This window comes from Oncorhynchus gorbuscha, linkage group LG11, assembly GCF_021184085.1.
Source record: "Oncorhynchus gorbuscha isolate QuinsamMale2020 ecotype Even-year linkage group LG11, OgorEven_v1.0, whole genome shotgun sequence".
NCBI classification, from domain to species: domain Eukaryota; kingdom Metazoa; phylum Chordata; class Actinopteri; order Salmoniformes; family Salmonidae; genus Oncorhynchus; species Oncorhynchus gorbuscha.
In genome coordinates, this window is record NC_060183.1 from 9,859,970 (window position 1) to 9,873,565 (window position 13,596).

The 13,596-nt window shown below is 41.6% G+C and overlaps 1 protein-coding gene across 6 annotated transcripts in view; it reads right to left on the reverse strand.

The window, feature by feature from the left end:
- LOC124048092 (myocardin-like) overlaps positions 1 to 13,596 on the reverse strand; it is a 143,839-nt gene that overhangs the window by 36,487 nt on the left and 93,756 nt on the right. Inside the window, exon 1 of one of the 6 annotated variants that reach the window (XM_046368521.1) lies at positions 2,144 to 2,447. The exons of the other annotated variants lie outside the window; for them this stretch is intronic. Within the exon in view, the coding sequence (XP_046224477.1) occupies positions 2,144 to 2,198 (55 nt within the window). The 5' untranslated portion in view covers positions 2,199 to 2,447. Of the gene's footprint in view, positions 1 to 2,143; positions 2,448 to 13,596 lie in introns of those variants that run through there. 6 annotated transcript variants of the gene reach the window in all.

A 13,596-nucleotide genomic window follows, 5' to 3' on the forward strand; every position in this document is an offset into this window, starting at 1 on the left:
TCCATAGTACCTATAGCATCCATAGTACCTATAGCATCCATAGCATCTATTAAATACATAGCATCCATAGTACCTATAGCATCCATAGTACCTATAGCATCCATAGCATCTATTAAATACATAGCATCTATAGCATCTATAGCATCCATAGTACCTATAGCATCCATAGTACCTATAGCATCCATAGCATATATTAAATACATAGCATCCATAGTACCTATAGCATCCATAGTACCTATAGCATCCATAGTACCTATAGCATCCATAGTACCTATAGCATCCATAGTACCTATAGCATCCATAGTATCTTTATCATCCATAGTACCTATAGCATCCATAGCATCTATTAAATACATAGCATCCATAGTACCTATAGCATCCATAGCATCTATTAAATACATAGCATCTGTAGCATCTATAGCATCCATAGTACCTATAGCATCCATGTCATCTATAGCATCCATATCATCTATTAAATACATAGCATCCATATCATCTATTAAATGCATAGCATCTATAGCATCCACAGTACCTATAGCATCTATTAAATACATAGCATCTATAGCATCCATAGTACCTATAGCATCTATTAAATACATAGCATCTATAGCATCCATAGTACCTATAGCATCCATAGTACCTATAGCATCTATTAAATACATAGCATCTATAGCATCCATAGCATCTATTAAATACATAGCATCTATAGCATCCATAGTACCTATAGCATCTATTAAATACATAGCATCCATAGCATCTATAGCATATATAGCATCCATATCACCTATAGCATCCATAGTACCTATAGCATCCACAGCATCTATAGCATCTTCACCACGCTACCATCCAAATGGCGAGGTTAGTAGAGGTGCATCAAAGCTGGGACTGAGAGACTGAACAACTCAAGGCCATCAGACTGTTAAATAGGCATCACTAGCTGGCCTCCGACCAGTACCCTGCCCTGAAATTTAGTCACTGTTACTAGCCGGCTACCACCCGGTACTCAACCCTGCACCTTAGAGGTTGCTGCCCTATGTACTGTACACAGACGTGGAACACTGGTCACTTTAATGTTTACATACTGTTTTACCCATTTCATATGTATATACTGTATTCCAGTCAAGGTCTATTCTATTTAATTATTGCTATACATATACTATTCTTCAGATATACTACATATTCTATACATATCCATATACTGTCCATATTGTCTATACATCCCATCACATATATACAAAACATTAGGAACACCTTCCTAATATGGAGTTGCACCTCTCACTTTTTTGCTCTCAGAACAGCCTCAGTTTGTCAGGGCATTGGACTCTACGTTCCAAAGGGATTCTGGCCATTGTGGACTCCAATGCTTCCCACAGTTGTGTCAAGTTGGCTGGATGTCCTTTGGGTGGTGGACCATTCTGTTGCAGTTCTTGACAAACCGGTGTGCCTGGCACCTACTACCATACCCTGTTCAAAGGCACTCCAATGTTTTGTCTTGCCCATTCACCCTCTGAATGGCACACATACACAATTCATGTCTCAATTGTCTCAATGTTTAAAAATCCTTCTTTAACCTGTCTCCTCCCCTTCATCTACACTGATTGAAGTGGATTCAACAAGTGAAATCAACAAGGGATCATAGCTTTCACCTGGATTTCCCTGGTCAGTCTGTCAAGGAAAGAGCAGGTGTTCTTAATGTTTTGTATACTCAGTATATACATTTATACTCCGGACTCCGACTTTGCTCATCCTAAATTTTCTATATATCTTAATTCAATTATTTTACTTTTTAGATGTGTGTATTGTTAAATATTACTCCACAGTTGGAGCTAGGAACACAAGCATTTTGCTACGCCTGCAATAACATCTGCTAAATATGTGTTTGTGATTAATAACATTTGATTTGATAAGCAATATACAAAAAGCATGTACCTGTACTACTGTTCACTATAAATAAAATACAAGTACTGACAGTTGATGGACAAATGGCATTGAAAAAAATAAACATTTAATGAATGCATGTGCAAACATTGTATTATCAGGAGAGGATGTTTATATAGTACATATCAACAAAGTGCCAGTCCAAGGGGTGGAACAAATGCTTCTGATAGGTGAGTGGACATGAAAACACACGATAGGATCTTACCTGATCTAAACTTGCTTCGTATCAGTATGGAGTGTTCAGAGCCCAGTAAAGTCATGATGCTAACTGTATGGTTCCAGTGTACAGGAGAGAAAAAGTGAACAGACGCACAGACTTTCACTTTAATGCCCCTGGCCCTTCCTGGGACCGGAGACCGAGACCACAGCTGTCCAAACGCGCGTCATTAACAACAGTTAACAGCTACTACAAGAAAAGACACAAAAAAAAAGTGGTCTCTCTCTTCACTCCTCTCGCTCTCCCTTGGGTAGCTGTGGGAGTCCGATAGTGAGGTAGACAGTCAGGCTTTGGTCTCATGTAGCTCTGAGTCTCCACTCCAGAGGGAGAGGAGTGATATACCTCTGCTGGGAGGAGCTAACCACTGAGGGTTCCTATAGCCCCTCCCAAGGTTCCACTAGCCCCTCCTTTAGTGGGTAATTATGCCGTCGGTGGGGAGGGGCTAGGAGCTAAAGTTTCTGGTAGCTCCTCCTTCCAGGGAGAAGAGGACTGCTGGCTGGAGACTCCCTCTGATCTTCTGGATATGTTACTGCTCTGACTATGGCCATGTCCTAATACCCATACTTGTGTCATAAATAGTAGGGTGTTTGAGTATGCAAATTTTTTTAATGTAATAGAGTGTGAGTATACTTTAAATGGCCGAATGTCATACTCATTTAGGCTTTGACAACAGCTGGTCAATTAGATATCGGGATATTTTCCGAAATCAACAAATAGCAGGAAACGCAATCGCGTATGACGCATTCTCAGTATGCTAAAATATATATAATTTTTTAATAGTAAGTGAATTAAAAAACAAAAACAAATATGGTTTAAATGCCAGGATGTTATACTTTGGATGCCATCTACCGTAGTGCCCTTCGTTTTGTTACAGGTGATAGTTTTGATCACTCCACCCTGTATCAAAAGTTTTGCTGGCCTTCGCTAAAGACCAGTAGATCTCTATATTGATGAACTTACTGAGTTGCCTAACCCATTCCCAGTATTGGTTCATTCTTGAGGTTCCTAGAGTCTCCACCGAGCCAGGTAAATCTGCTTTTAGTTTGAAGTTCTGGTGACGTTTGAGCAAATGTAAATATTGAATGGGGACGTATTTGTGGAGGAATGTATCTGTTTTTCTGGATGATATGGGATGTTTTATTTGTGCTTCCCATGACTGTGTTTTTGATTTTCAATATGTACAGTTGAAGTCGGAAGTTTACATACACTTAGGTTGGAGTCATTAAAACTCATTTTTCAACCACTCCACAAATTTCTTGCTGACGAACTATAGTTTTGGCAAGTCGGTTAGGACATCAACTTTGTGCATGACACAAGTAATTTTTCCAACAATTGTTTACAGACAGATTATTTCACTTATAATTCACTGTATCACAATTCCAGTGGGACAAAAGTTTACATACACTAAGTTGACTGTGCCTTTAAACAGTATGGAAAATTCCCCAAAATTATGTCATGGCTTTAGAAGCTTCTGATAAGCTAATTGACATCATTTGTGTCAATTGGAGGTGTACCTGTGGATGTATTTCAAGTCCTACCTTCAAACTCAAGTGCCTCTTTGCTTGACATCATGGGGAAAATAAAAATAAATCAGCCAAGACCTCAGAAAATAACAATTGTAGACCTCAACAAGTCTGGTTCATCCTTGGGAGCAATTTCAAAATGCCAGAAGGAACCACGTTCATCTGTACACAAGTATAAACACCATGGGATCACGCAGCCGTCATACCGCTCAGGAAGGAGACGTGATCTGTCTCCTAGAGATTAACTTACTTTGGTGTGAAAAGTGCAAATCAATCCCAGAACAACAGCAAAGGACCTTGTGAAGATGCTGGAGGAAACAGGTAAAAAGTATCTATATCCACAGTAAAATGAGTCCTATATTGACATAACCTGAAAGGCCGCTCAGCAAGGAAGAAGCCACTACTCCAAAACCACCATAAAAAAGCCAGACTATGGTTTGCAACTGCACATGGGGACAAAGATCGTACTTTTTGGAGAAATGTCCTCTGGTCTGATGAAACAAAAATAGAACTGTTTGGCCATAATGACCATCGTTATGTTTGGGGGAAAAATGGGGAGGTTTGCAAGTCAAAGAACACCATCCAAACCGTGAAGCACGGGGGTGGCAACATGATGTTGTGGGGGTGCAGGAGGGACTGGTGCGCTTCACAAAATAGATGGCGTCATGAGGAGGTAAGATTATGTGGATACATTGAAGCAACATCTCAAGACATCAGTCAGGAAGTTAAAAGCTTGGTTGTAAATGGGTCTTCCAAATGGACAATGACCCCAAGCATACTTCCAAAGTTGTGGTAAAACGGCTTAAGAACAACAAAGTCAAGGTATTGGAGTGGCAATCACAAAGCCCTGACCTCAATCTCAAAGAAAATATGTGGGCAGACCTGTGCGAGCAAGAAGGCCCTAAAAGCTGAAAAACTGAGTTTAAATGTATTTGGCTAAGGTGTATGTAAACTTCCGACTTCAACTGTATGTTTGGGTATAATTTGTATATTTATGTTGCATGTACAGGGCACATTGGTAAAAGAGACCTAGCTCTCAATATGTAAAAATATATATATTTTATTAATAAAGGTTCAATAATAATACAAATAAATAAAATAGTATTTTTGACTCTTCAGCTAGTAAAATTTGCACACTTTTCCCACAGTCCATTAGAAGAGGTGGGCTGCAAGTGATAGGCCATAGTTCTCTTCAAATAGTCAAACAACAAAACCCAGCTACTTAGCTGGGAAGATGCCGAATAGCGAAGCTTCTGCGGTGGGTGTTCAAATATAGGCTATCATCACTCAACTCACAGCTCCTCAAGGCCTGCTTTAATTCAGGTGAAATAAACCCAAGTTCACCCAATTACACTTACAGAGGCATTGCTTCGATCAATTACACTCCCAGAGGCTTTGCTTTAGGACCTAAAGGTAAATGTCTCATGTAAACCGTTCCCACCACTGTCCCTGGGTCCTGTTCCCACCACTGTCCCTGGGTCCTGTTCCCACCACTGTCCCTGGGTCCTGTTCCCACCACTGTCCCTGGGTCCTGTTCCCACCACTGTCCCTGGGTCCTGTTCCCACCACTGTCCCTGGGTCCTGTTCCCACCACTGTCCCTGGTGGTGAACAAGTTATTGTGCCCCTAATAAGCCTGATTAGCTCTGATAAAAGGATGCATCATTCAGACTTAATTTTTGGACCCTTTGTTTCCTAACTATTTAATTCACAATACTGACGGTACAGGGCAGACATTTAATTTCACATCCAATGTGTGGGAAAAAAGAGTCAAGGTAGAAGAATATCCTGGTAGTCCTTTGTGTAAACCAGCCTGGTAGTCCTTTGTGTAAACCAGCCTGGTAGTCCTTTGTGTGGGTAAACCAGCCTGGTAGTCCTTTGTGTGGGTAAACCAGCCTGGTAGTCCTTTGTGTGGGTAAACCAGCCTGGTAGTCCTTTGTGTGGGTAAACCAGCCTGGTAGTCCTTTGTGTGGGTAAACCAGCCTGGTAGTCCTTTGTGTGGGTAAACCAGCCAGGTAGTCCTGTAGGGTCTTACAGTGTCACCAAGTAAATAACACACAGTCTCCTCGTTCCAGTTTCTATCCTGGCTATCCCCACCATACGCACAACACTGTTTGGGTTTAATGACTAAGAATTCATACACAAGAGTGAAGCACACACACACATATTTACGGGGACACACCCACCCACCCACCCAGGGTGCTTAAAGGGAGGGTTGGTGGTTGGGTCTGACACACAGCATGGGAGGGAGATTCCTGTAGAGTTCACCCTGGACTAATCATACCCTTAAATTGTGTGTCAACGGACGTGACAAGTCTCATCTGAACTGTCTGGAAACTCGGAAACTCTGTGTGTGTGTGTGTGTGTGTGTGTGTGTGTGTGTGTGTGTGTGTGTGTGTGTGTGTGTGTGAGTGAACCCTTTAAAATGTAATGTGATTTTAAAGTGTGTGTGTGTGTGTGCGTGTCTCCTCACAAATAGATTAATTACCTTGGGTTTATGATTTATGTTTGTGTTCAGTAGTACAGCATGACCTGGCCCCCATATGCTCTGCAGTATAATTAAGCAATAAGGCCAATATTCCACGGCGAAGGGCTGTTCTTAAGCACGACATACAGCCCTTACCCTTGGTATATTGGCCATATACCACAACCCCCAGAGGTACCTTATAGCTATTATAAACTGGTTACGTAACGTAATAAGATCAGTAAAAATAAACGTTTTGTCATACCTGTGGTATATGGTCTCATATACCACAGCTTTCAGCCAATCAGCATTCAGGGATCGAACCACCCAGTATGTAATGGTCATTTTAGACATGCTACACTGTCATAATTTAAGTAACTATGTACTCGTTGCCAATAAGATACAGTATTGTAACAGGAGTTTCTTTAAACCACGTTGAACTCATCAGCCAGGTTAACACAACTAGACTAGGGTTTATTGTCCAACTACACAGACTGTATTATCAAAAAATTAAAAATTGTGAACATTTTATGTACACTTGCTTTTTGTAGTCTCACAGATACATATATATTTACAAGTTGGGACTGTAGAGTTGCAAAATTCCTGGAACTTTCAATAAATTCCCTTTTTTTCCCTTCTTATTCTCTCCTGATTCTAGAAGCCTCCAACCGGGATTTCTGGAAAACCAGGGGTTTTTATTGAAAGTTCCCCGAATTGTGCAACCCTAGTTGGGAGTTATAAACAAATCTAATAATGTGAAGTGAAAATGACGTACACATCTAGGATGAACTTTTAAACCCAGTCCTTACCCTTTCAACCAATGACTGGTCAGACAAAAAAACAACAACTCACATTTGCATGGATTAACTGCAAGGAAATTGTTCTTTCATTTCAAAACAATGGCACTAACCTAGCTTGTGTTCTTCAAACTACACTGCGCAGCGCATTTCTGGTATCCAGCTTTGTTTACGCAAAATAACCACTGATAGGAAGTGTTCCATGCTTGGCATATCACAGTAGACGTGCCATGCATGAAATCCATGGGTCTGAGGTGTGTGTGTGTGTGTGTGTGTGTGTGTGTGTGTGTGTGTGTGTGTGTCATACTTGGGTAAAAGTAAAGATACCTTAATTGAAAATGACTCAAGTTAAAATGAAAGTCACCCCGGAAAATCCTACTTTAGTAAAAGTCAAAAAGTATTTGGTTTTAAATATACTTAAGCATGTACATGTAAGTACATTTAATTGCTAATATATACCTAAGTAGCAATAATAATTTTGTATTCTTTATATTAAGCACCATTTTATTTATACTCTATACATTTTATTTATACTCTATACATTTTATTTATACTCTATACATTTTATTTATACTCTATACAGTTTATTTATACTCCAACATTCAGACACTTTACAAATGAAGCATTTGTTTAGTGAGTCCAACAGATCAGAGGCAGTTGAGATGCCAGGGATGTTCTCTTGATAATTGTGTGAATTGGACCATTTTCCTGTCCTGCTAACCATTCAAAATGTAACAAGTACTTTTCGGTGTCAGGGAAAATGTATGGAGTAAAAAGTACATTATTTTCTATAGGACATTTATCATAAATCAAAATCCAGTTAACCAGATTTGGAGACATGGTGGGGGCCAATGGGGTTAGCAGAATAATTAATATCCATTATTCTACAACCCCTGAGACACGGTTTGACACACACACACACACACACACACACACACACACACACACACACACACACACACACACACACACACACACACACACACACACACTGTTGTGTTACTCTATTTCCCTATATATGATCCATGATTGACAGGGTTAGACACCAAGATAAATACACCAAGATGGCGCAACAGTAAGACGTGTTTGTATTTGTCCCATGTAAAAAATATTCCGTTTTTTGGGGGGTTTTCTGTATACATTTCAATCTATTTTTTTCCATTTTTAAATTAAATATACCTTCCAGTAACCCGCCTCACCCAATGTGGTACGGATCTGCTATTTTTTAGACCTTGTAACTGGAACCTTCATCAGAGGCTAGCCATCAGCAGCTAGCCAGCTAATTAGCAAGTAGCTATTTAGTCATTGTTAGACACTACATACACCTTTTTGACTATTGGTTAGAGCCTGTAATTAAGAATTTCACTGTAAGGTCTACACCAGTTGTATTCGGCGCACGTGACAAATAAACATTGATTTGATTTGCTAGCGGTCTTTACCTTTAGCTCGGACACCAGCTGCTTTAGCCCGGATAATACCTGCCAGTCTGCACAGCACAATATCAGCCCTGAGCATATCAGACTGCTTTTTTTCCTCACTGCATCACCGGATTCCTGCCACAAGCGCTGGACCATTACATCAGATCTTCGCAGCTAGCTAGCTACTACCGAGTGGTTATTGTGGCTAACGCCCTTGTCCAGAAGCATGCACCAGTTAGCCTCGAGCTAGCCTCGAAGCTAGGCCCATCTCCTGGTTATAAAAAAATAAAAATAGAATGACTCTCTTGCCAATTGGCCTGGACCCTTTGTCAACACGGAGCCCCGCCGATCCATCACGACTGGTCTGTTGGTCTGCTGACATAATTCGGCCGATGTGCTCTCAACCGGCCTCTGCGTCGTGGATGTTGGTGTAGATCAATCTGCTATCCCCGGCCCCTAGCTTCCTGAACGCCGTGTCTCGCGCTCACCTAGCGTAGTAATCGACTACCGAACGGCTCCCCGTTTCATCTATTGCTGCTCATTGGACCCTATGATCACTCGGCTACACAGCTGATGTCTGCTGGACTGTTCATTAACACAGTACTTCTTATTGTTTATCTGTCGGTTGTTCTTTAAAAGTGCTTTCCTCACCATCTTAAATAAGCATGCTCTTTTTTTCCCACACATTGGATGTGAAATTAAATGTCTGCCCTGTACCGTCAGTATTGTGAATTAAATAGTTAGGAAACAAAGGGTCCAAAAATTATGTCTGAATGATGCATCCTTTTATCAGAGCTAATCAGGCTTATCAGGGGCACAATAACTTGTTCACCACCAGAGGGGGAAAAATTACATGATTGAGTAAAACAGATACACAGCGATAGTGGAGAAGGTAAGAGGGAAAGACAGTAAGAGAGACAGAAAGAGAGACAGAAAGGAAGACAGAAAGAGAGACAGAAAGAGAGACAGAAAGAGAGACAGAAAGAGAGACAGAAAGAGAGACAGAAAGAGAGACAGAAAGAGACAGAAAGAGAGACAGAAAAAGACAAAGAGAGACAGAAAGACAGTAAGAGAGAAAGGGAGACAGTAAGAGAGAAAGGGAGACAGTAAGAGAGAAAGGGAGACAGTAAGAGAGAAAGGGAGACAGTAAGAGAGAAAGGGAGACAGTAAGAGAGAAAGGGAGACAGTAAGAGAGAAAGGGAGACAGTAAGAGAGAAAGGGAGACAGTAAAAGAGAAAGGGAGACAGTAAAGAGAAAGGGAGACAGTAAGAGAGAAAGGGACACAGTAAGAGAGAAAGGGAGGAAAGGAGACAGTAAGAGAGAAATTGAGACAGAAAGGGAGACAAGCAAAAGACAGAACAAGAGAAAGGGAGACAGTAAGAGAGACAGAAAGACAGCAAGAGAGACAGAAAGAGAGACAGCAAGAGAGATATAATGAGAGAGAGACGGTAAGAGACAGTAAGAGAGAAAGGGAGGAAAGGAGACCGTAAGAGAGAAATTGAGACAGAAAGAGAGAAAGGGAGACAGAGACAGAAAGATGGTAAGATAGACAGAACGAGAGACAGAACGAGACGGTAAGAGACAGAAAGAGAAAAAGGAGACAGCAAGAGAGACAGAAAGAGAAAGGGAGACAGTAAGAGACAGAAAGAGAGAAGGGGAGACAGTGAGAGAAAAAGTGAGCCAGTAAGAGAGACAGAAAGATAGAAAGGTAGACAGTAAGATAGAAAGGTAGACAGTAAGAGAGACAAAGTGAGGCAGTAAGAGTAAGAGGCATTAAGAGAAAGGGAGACAGTAAGAGAGCAAGGGAGACAGTAAGAGAGCAAGGGAGACAGTAAGAGAGCAAGGGAGACAGTAAGAGAGCAAGGGAAACAGAATGAGAGACAGGGAGACAGTAAGAGAGCAAGGGAAACAGAATGAGAGACAGGGAGACAGTAAGAGAGCAAGGGAAACAGAATGAGAGACAGCAAGAGAGACAGTAAGAAAGCAAGGGAGACAGTAAGAGACATAAAGAGAGGCAGTAAGAGTAAGAGAGGCAGTAAGAGAAAGGGAGACAGTAAGAGAGACAGGGAGACAGTAAGAGAGACAGGGAGACAGTAAGTGAGCAAGGGAGACAGAATGAGAGACAGCAAGAGAGACAGCAAGAGAGAAAGGGAAACCGTAAGAGAGAAAGGGAGACAGTAAGACAGCAAGGGAGACAGAATGAGAGACAGCAAGAGAGACAGCAAGGAGACAGCAAGAGAGACAGTAAGAGAGAAAGGGAAACCGTAAGAGAGAAAGGGAGACAGAGAGTAAGAAAGACAGAACAAGAGTAAGAGAGACAGAAAGAGAGAAATGGAGGCAGTAAGAGAGAGAAAGAGACAGTAAGAGAGACAGAAAGAGAGGCGGTAAGAGAGACAAAGAGACAGAAAGAGAGAATGGGAGGCAGTAAGAGACAGAAAGAGAGAATGGGAGACAGTGAGAGAGAGACAGTCTCTTACTGTCTCACTTTCTCCCTTTCTCTCTTTCTGTCTCCCTTACTGTCTCCCTTTCTCTCTTTCTGTCTCCCTTACTGTCTCTTTTTCTCTCTTTCTGTCTCCCTTACTGTCTCTTTTTCTCTCTTTCTGTCTCCCTTACTGTCTCTTTTTCTCTCACTGTCTCTCTTACTGTCTCTTTTTCTCTCACGGTCTCCCTTTCTCTCTTTCTGTAAGAGAAAGAATGTTGGAGACGGGTGTTAAATCCCACTCTGGCGCTGTTCTGTGCCGAGGTCTAATTAAGCATCCAGAGGGGAACGCAAAGAACCCAAACTAGACGTGGTAGAGAATAGGGTTGGGGCCAACAGACACCCAGGACCACTGTTACTATCTCTCTCTCCTTCCATCTCTCACTCCCTCTTTCTCTATAGATGTCTCTTCATCCCCCTCTCTAGCTACATTTCTGATTTCTCTCTTGCTAAACCCCCCCTCTCTCTTTCTTCACTCTGTCAACTTTTCCCCTCAACCTCACAGACCCTGGGATCAGAGGGTTGAACGCACTGTCCCAGGCACAGATTGAAGCCGGATCGCGCGAATGCTGCTTCATTACAGCTTAGGCCTAACTCCTGGTTGATATCGTGGGCTACGGACAGGCTTTGAGAGGTATTCTCCAACATTTCTGTAACACTTTAATATCTGAAAATGTCATATCTGACGGTCCACTTTGTTGTTGTTGTGTGTCTATGACTAACAGTTTTCGATAGATGAAAAGCACATTAAAAAATAGATATATTTAAAGAGACAATTTTACGTTATTGGAAAATGTGATTCCTCAGTATCAGACGGTTATATTTAGAGCTGGTGGATTGTGAGTCAGCACAATGCTTCAAGTCTCTACACTCTTAGACAAAAAAGGTGCTCTCTAGAACCTAAAATGGTTCTATTCGGCTGTACACATAGGAGAACCCTTTTAGGTTCCATTTAGAACCTTTTCCACAGATGGTTCTACAAATATGCGTCTTTCCGTGTCTTCAGAACGAGTCCAACACTTCCAAATGGCCTGGCTAAAATGAGCTGTCAAACTGGCACATTCTCTCAGTCATCGAACAGAGACCATGCCCATGTTACTGTTGGAGACAGCTTGAATTAACCCACCAAAGCTCCATTGACCCCACTCCGCCAGGTCCCACTTCAGTGATAATGCCCGAGAAGCCGGTGTTTGGCGGATATTGGCACGGGTGTTGTTAGGCCCGAAACGAAGTGTGCCAATATATCCTCCAAACTGTGCCAATATATCCTCCAAACACCGGCTTCAAGGGCATTATCACTTTTATACAACGGTTTACCAACATATTCAAATAATGATTGACATATTTGAATTAAAAACGTTATTTTGATTAATTTACTCATACTCTGTCACCCTTCCACGAGATATAGTGCCACAAATCTAGGGTTGCTACCCAAGCCGGCTGGTCGTTCGTTCTATGGGTTCGGTTGCCAGCGACACAGTCGTTCAGTCTTTTTGTTCTGTGTCTATGGACGCGACGTTCTTATCCCATGCTTGATAGCTAGCCAACTACGGCTAATTTATAGTCACGTCAAACAGTGCAGCCAGAATAACAACAGTAGTTGTATTTGCATTTGTTTATGCTGTTTTCTATTGACATTTATTGGGATACATTCATAGCAATGAGCTAACGAGGCGCATTTCACCTGGCATAGAAATTGTGCTCTCACATCAGGACACTTGTTCAGATGAACTAGCCACCTCCAGCCAACAACACAGCTACTGTAACACAATCACTTCAAACTGGAACACGAAAGACTGAAAACTAGCTGCACTTTAATTTGGTTTAACCATTTTTTCCAATTGATATTTCTTTATTTATATCCATAAAAATGACAGCAGCTGATTCATGATTTCGACTGTCTGAGAAACGCTGCCTGCCGGCCTGTCTTGTCCCGACACGTTCATTACTATGGGACGGCTGGAGATCGAATTTGAATATTGAAACAACGTTGCAAATGTTGGAGAGACCGAAAACAAGGTTTATACAAATCTCTGCTGTTGTAAAACTAAATGTTAGTTGAAAAGAAAATGTGAGATAATGTATAGATGCTTTTTATAGTGAAGATCAAGTTTATAAATTGCCTGGCTGGGCTGATGAGACAGTGGATTGCTCAGTCAGATGGAACAGAGTAAATAGGCATTTTAACGTCATAGATTTAGCTGGTGGTAACTTGTGGAATAGACACCGACTAGAATGCAGTTTTAACCAGTCAGCAATCAGGATTAGAACACATCCGTTGTATGAATAAGGTAAATGGTTCCCCTAACTACGGACCCAGGTTTAGCTCTTCACATTATGCTAATAGTTAAGGTTTTGATTGACAGTGATGGGAAAATCTGTTCCTAGACCGGTTGCTGACAGAGCAGACTAGTTGAATGCTACCCTAAAGCACAGATCTAAGATCAGCTTACCCTCCCCAGAGCCATTAGGCGGATAACAGACAAACAGACTCCAGATCAGCGTCTAGGGGAGAGGTTTATCTAAAGCAGTGTTTTGCCAGAGGCAGCCATAGGCCACAGACCGCTCCCTGGGTCTATTACGGTTATCCGTTGGAATGGATTCCACTTGACCCCTCAGGACACAAACACATACTTATTAATAGGCCTGGAAGTGTGTGTGTGTGTGTTATAGTCGAGAGTGTATGGGGGTCATAGACGCCATCGACCCCCAGATCTGTCTGTGTATGTTTGTATGTATGCATGTGTGTGAGTGTTTTTATC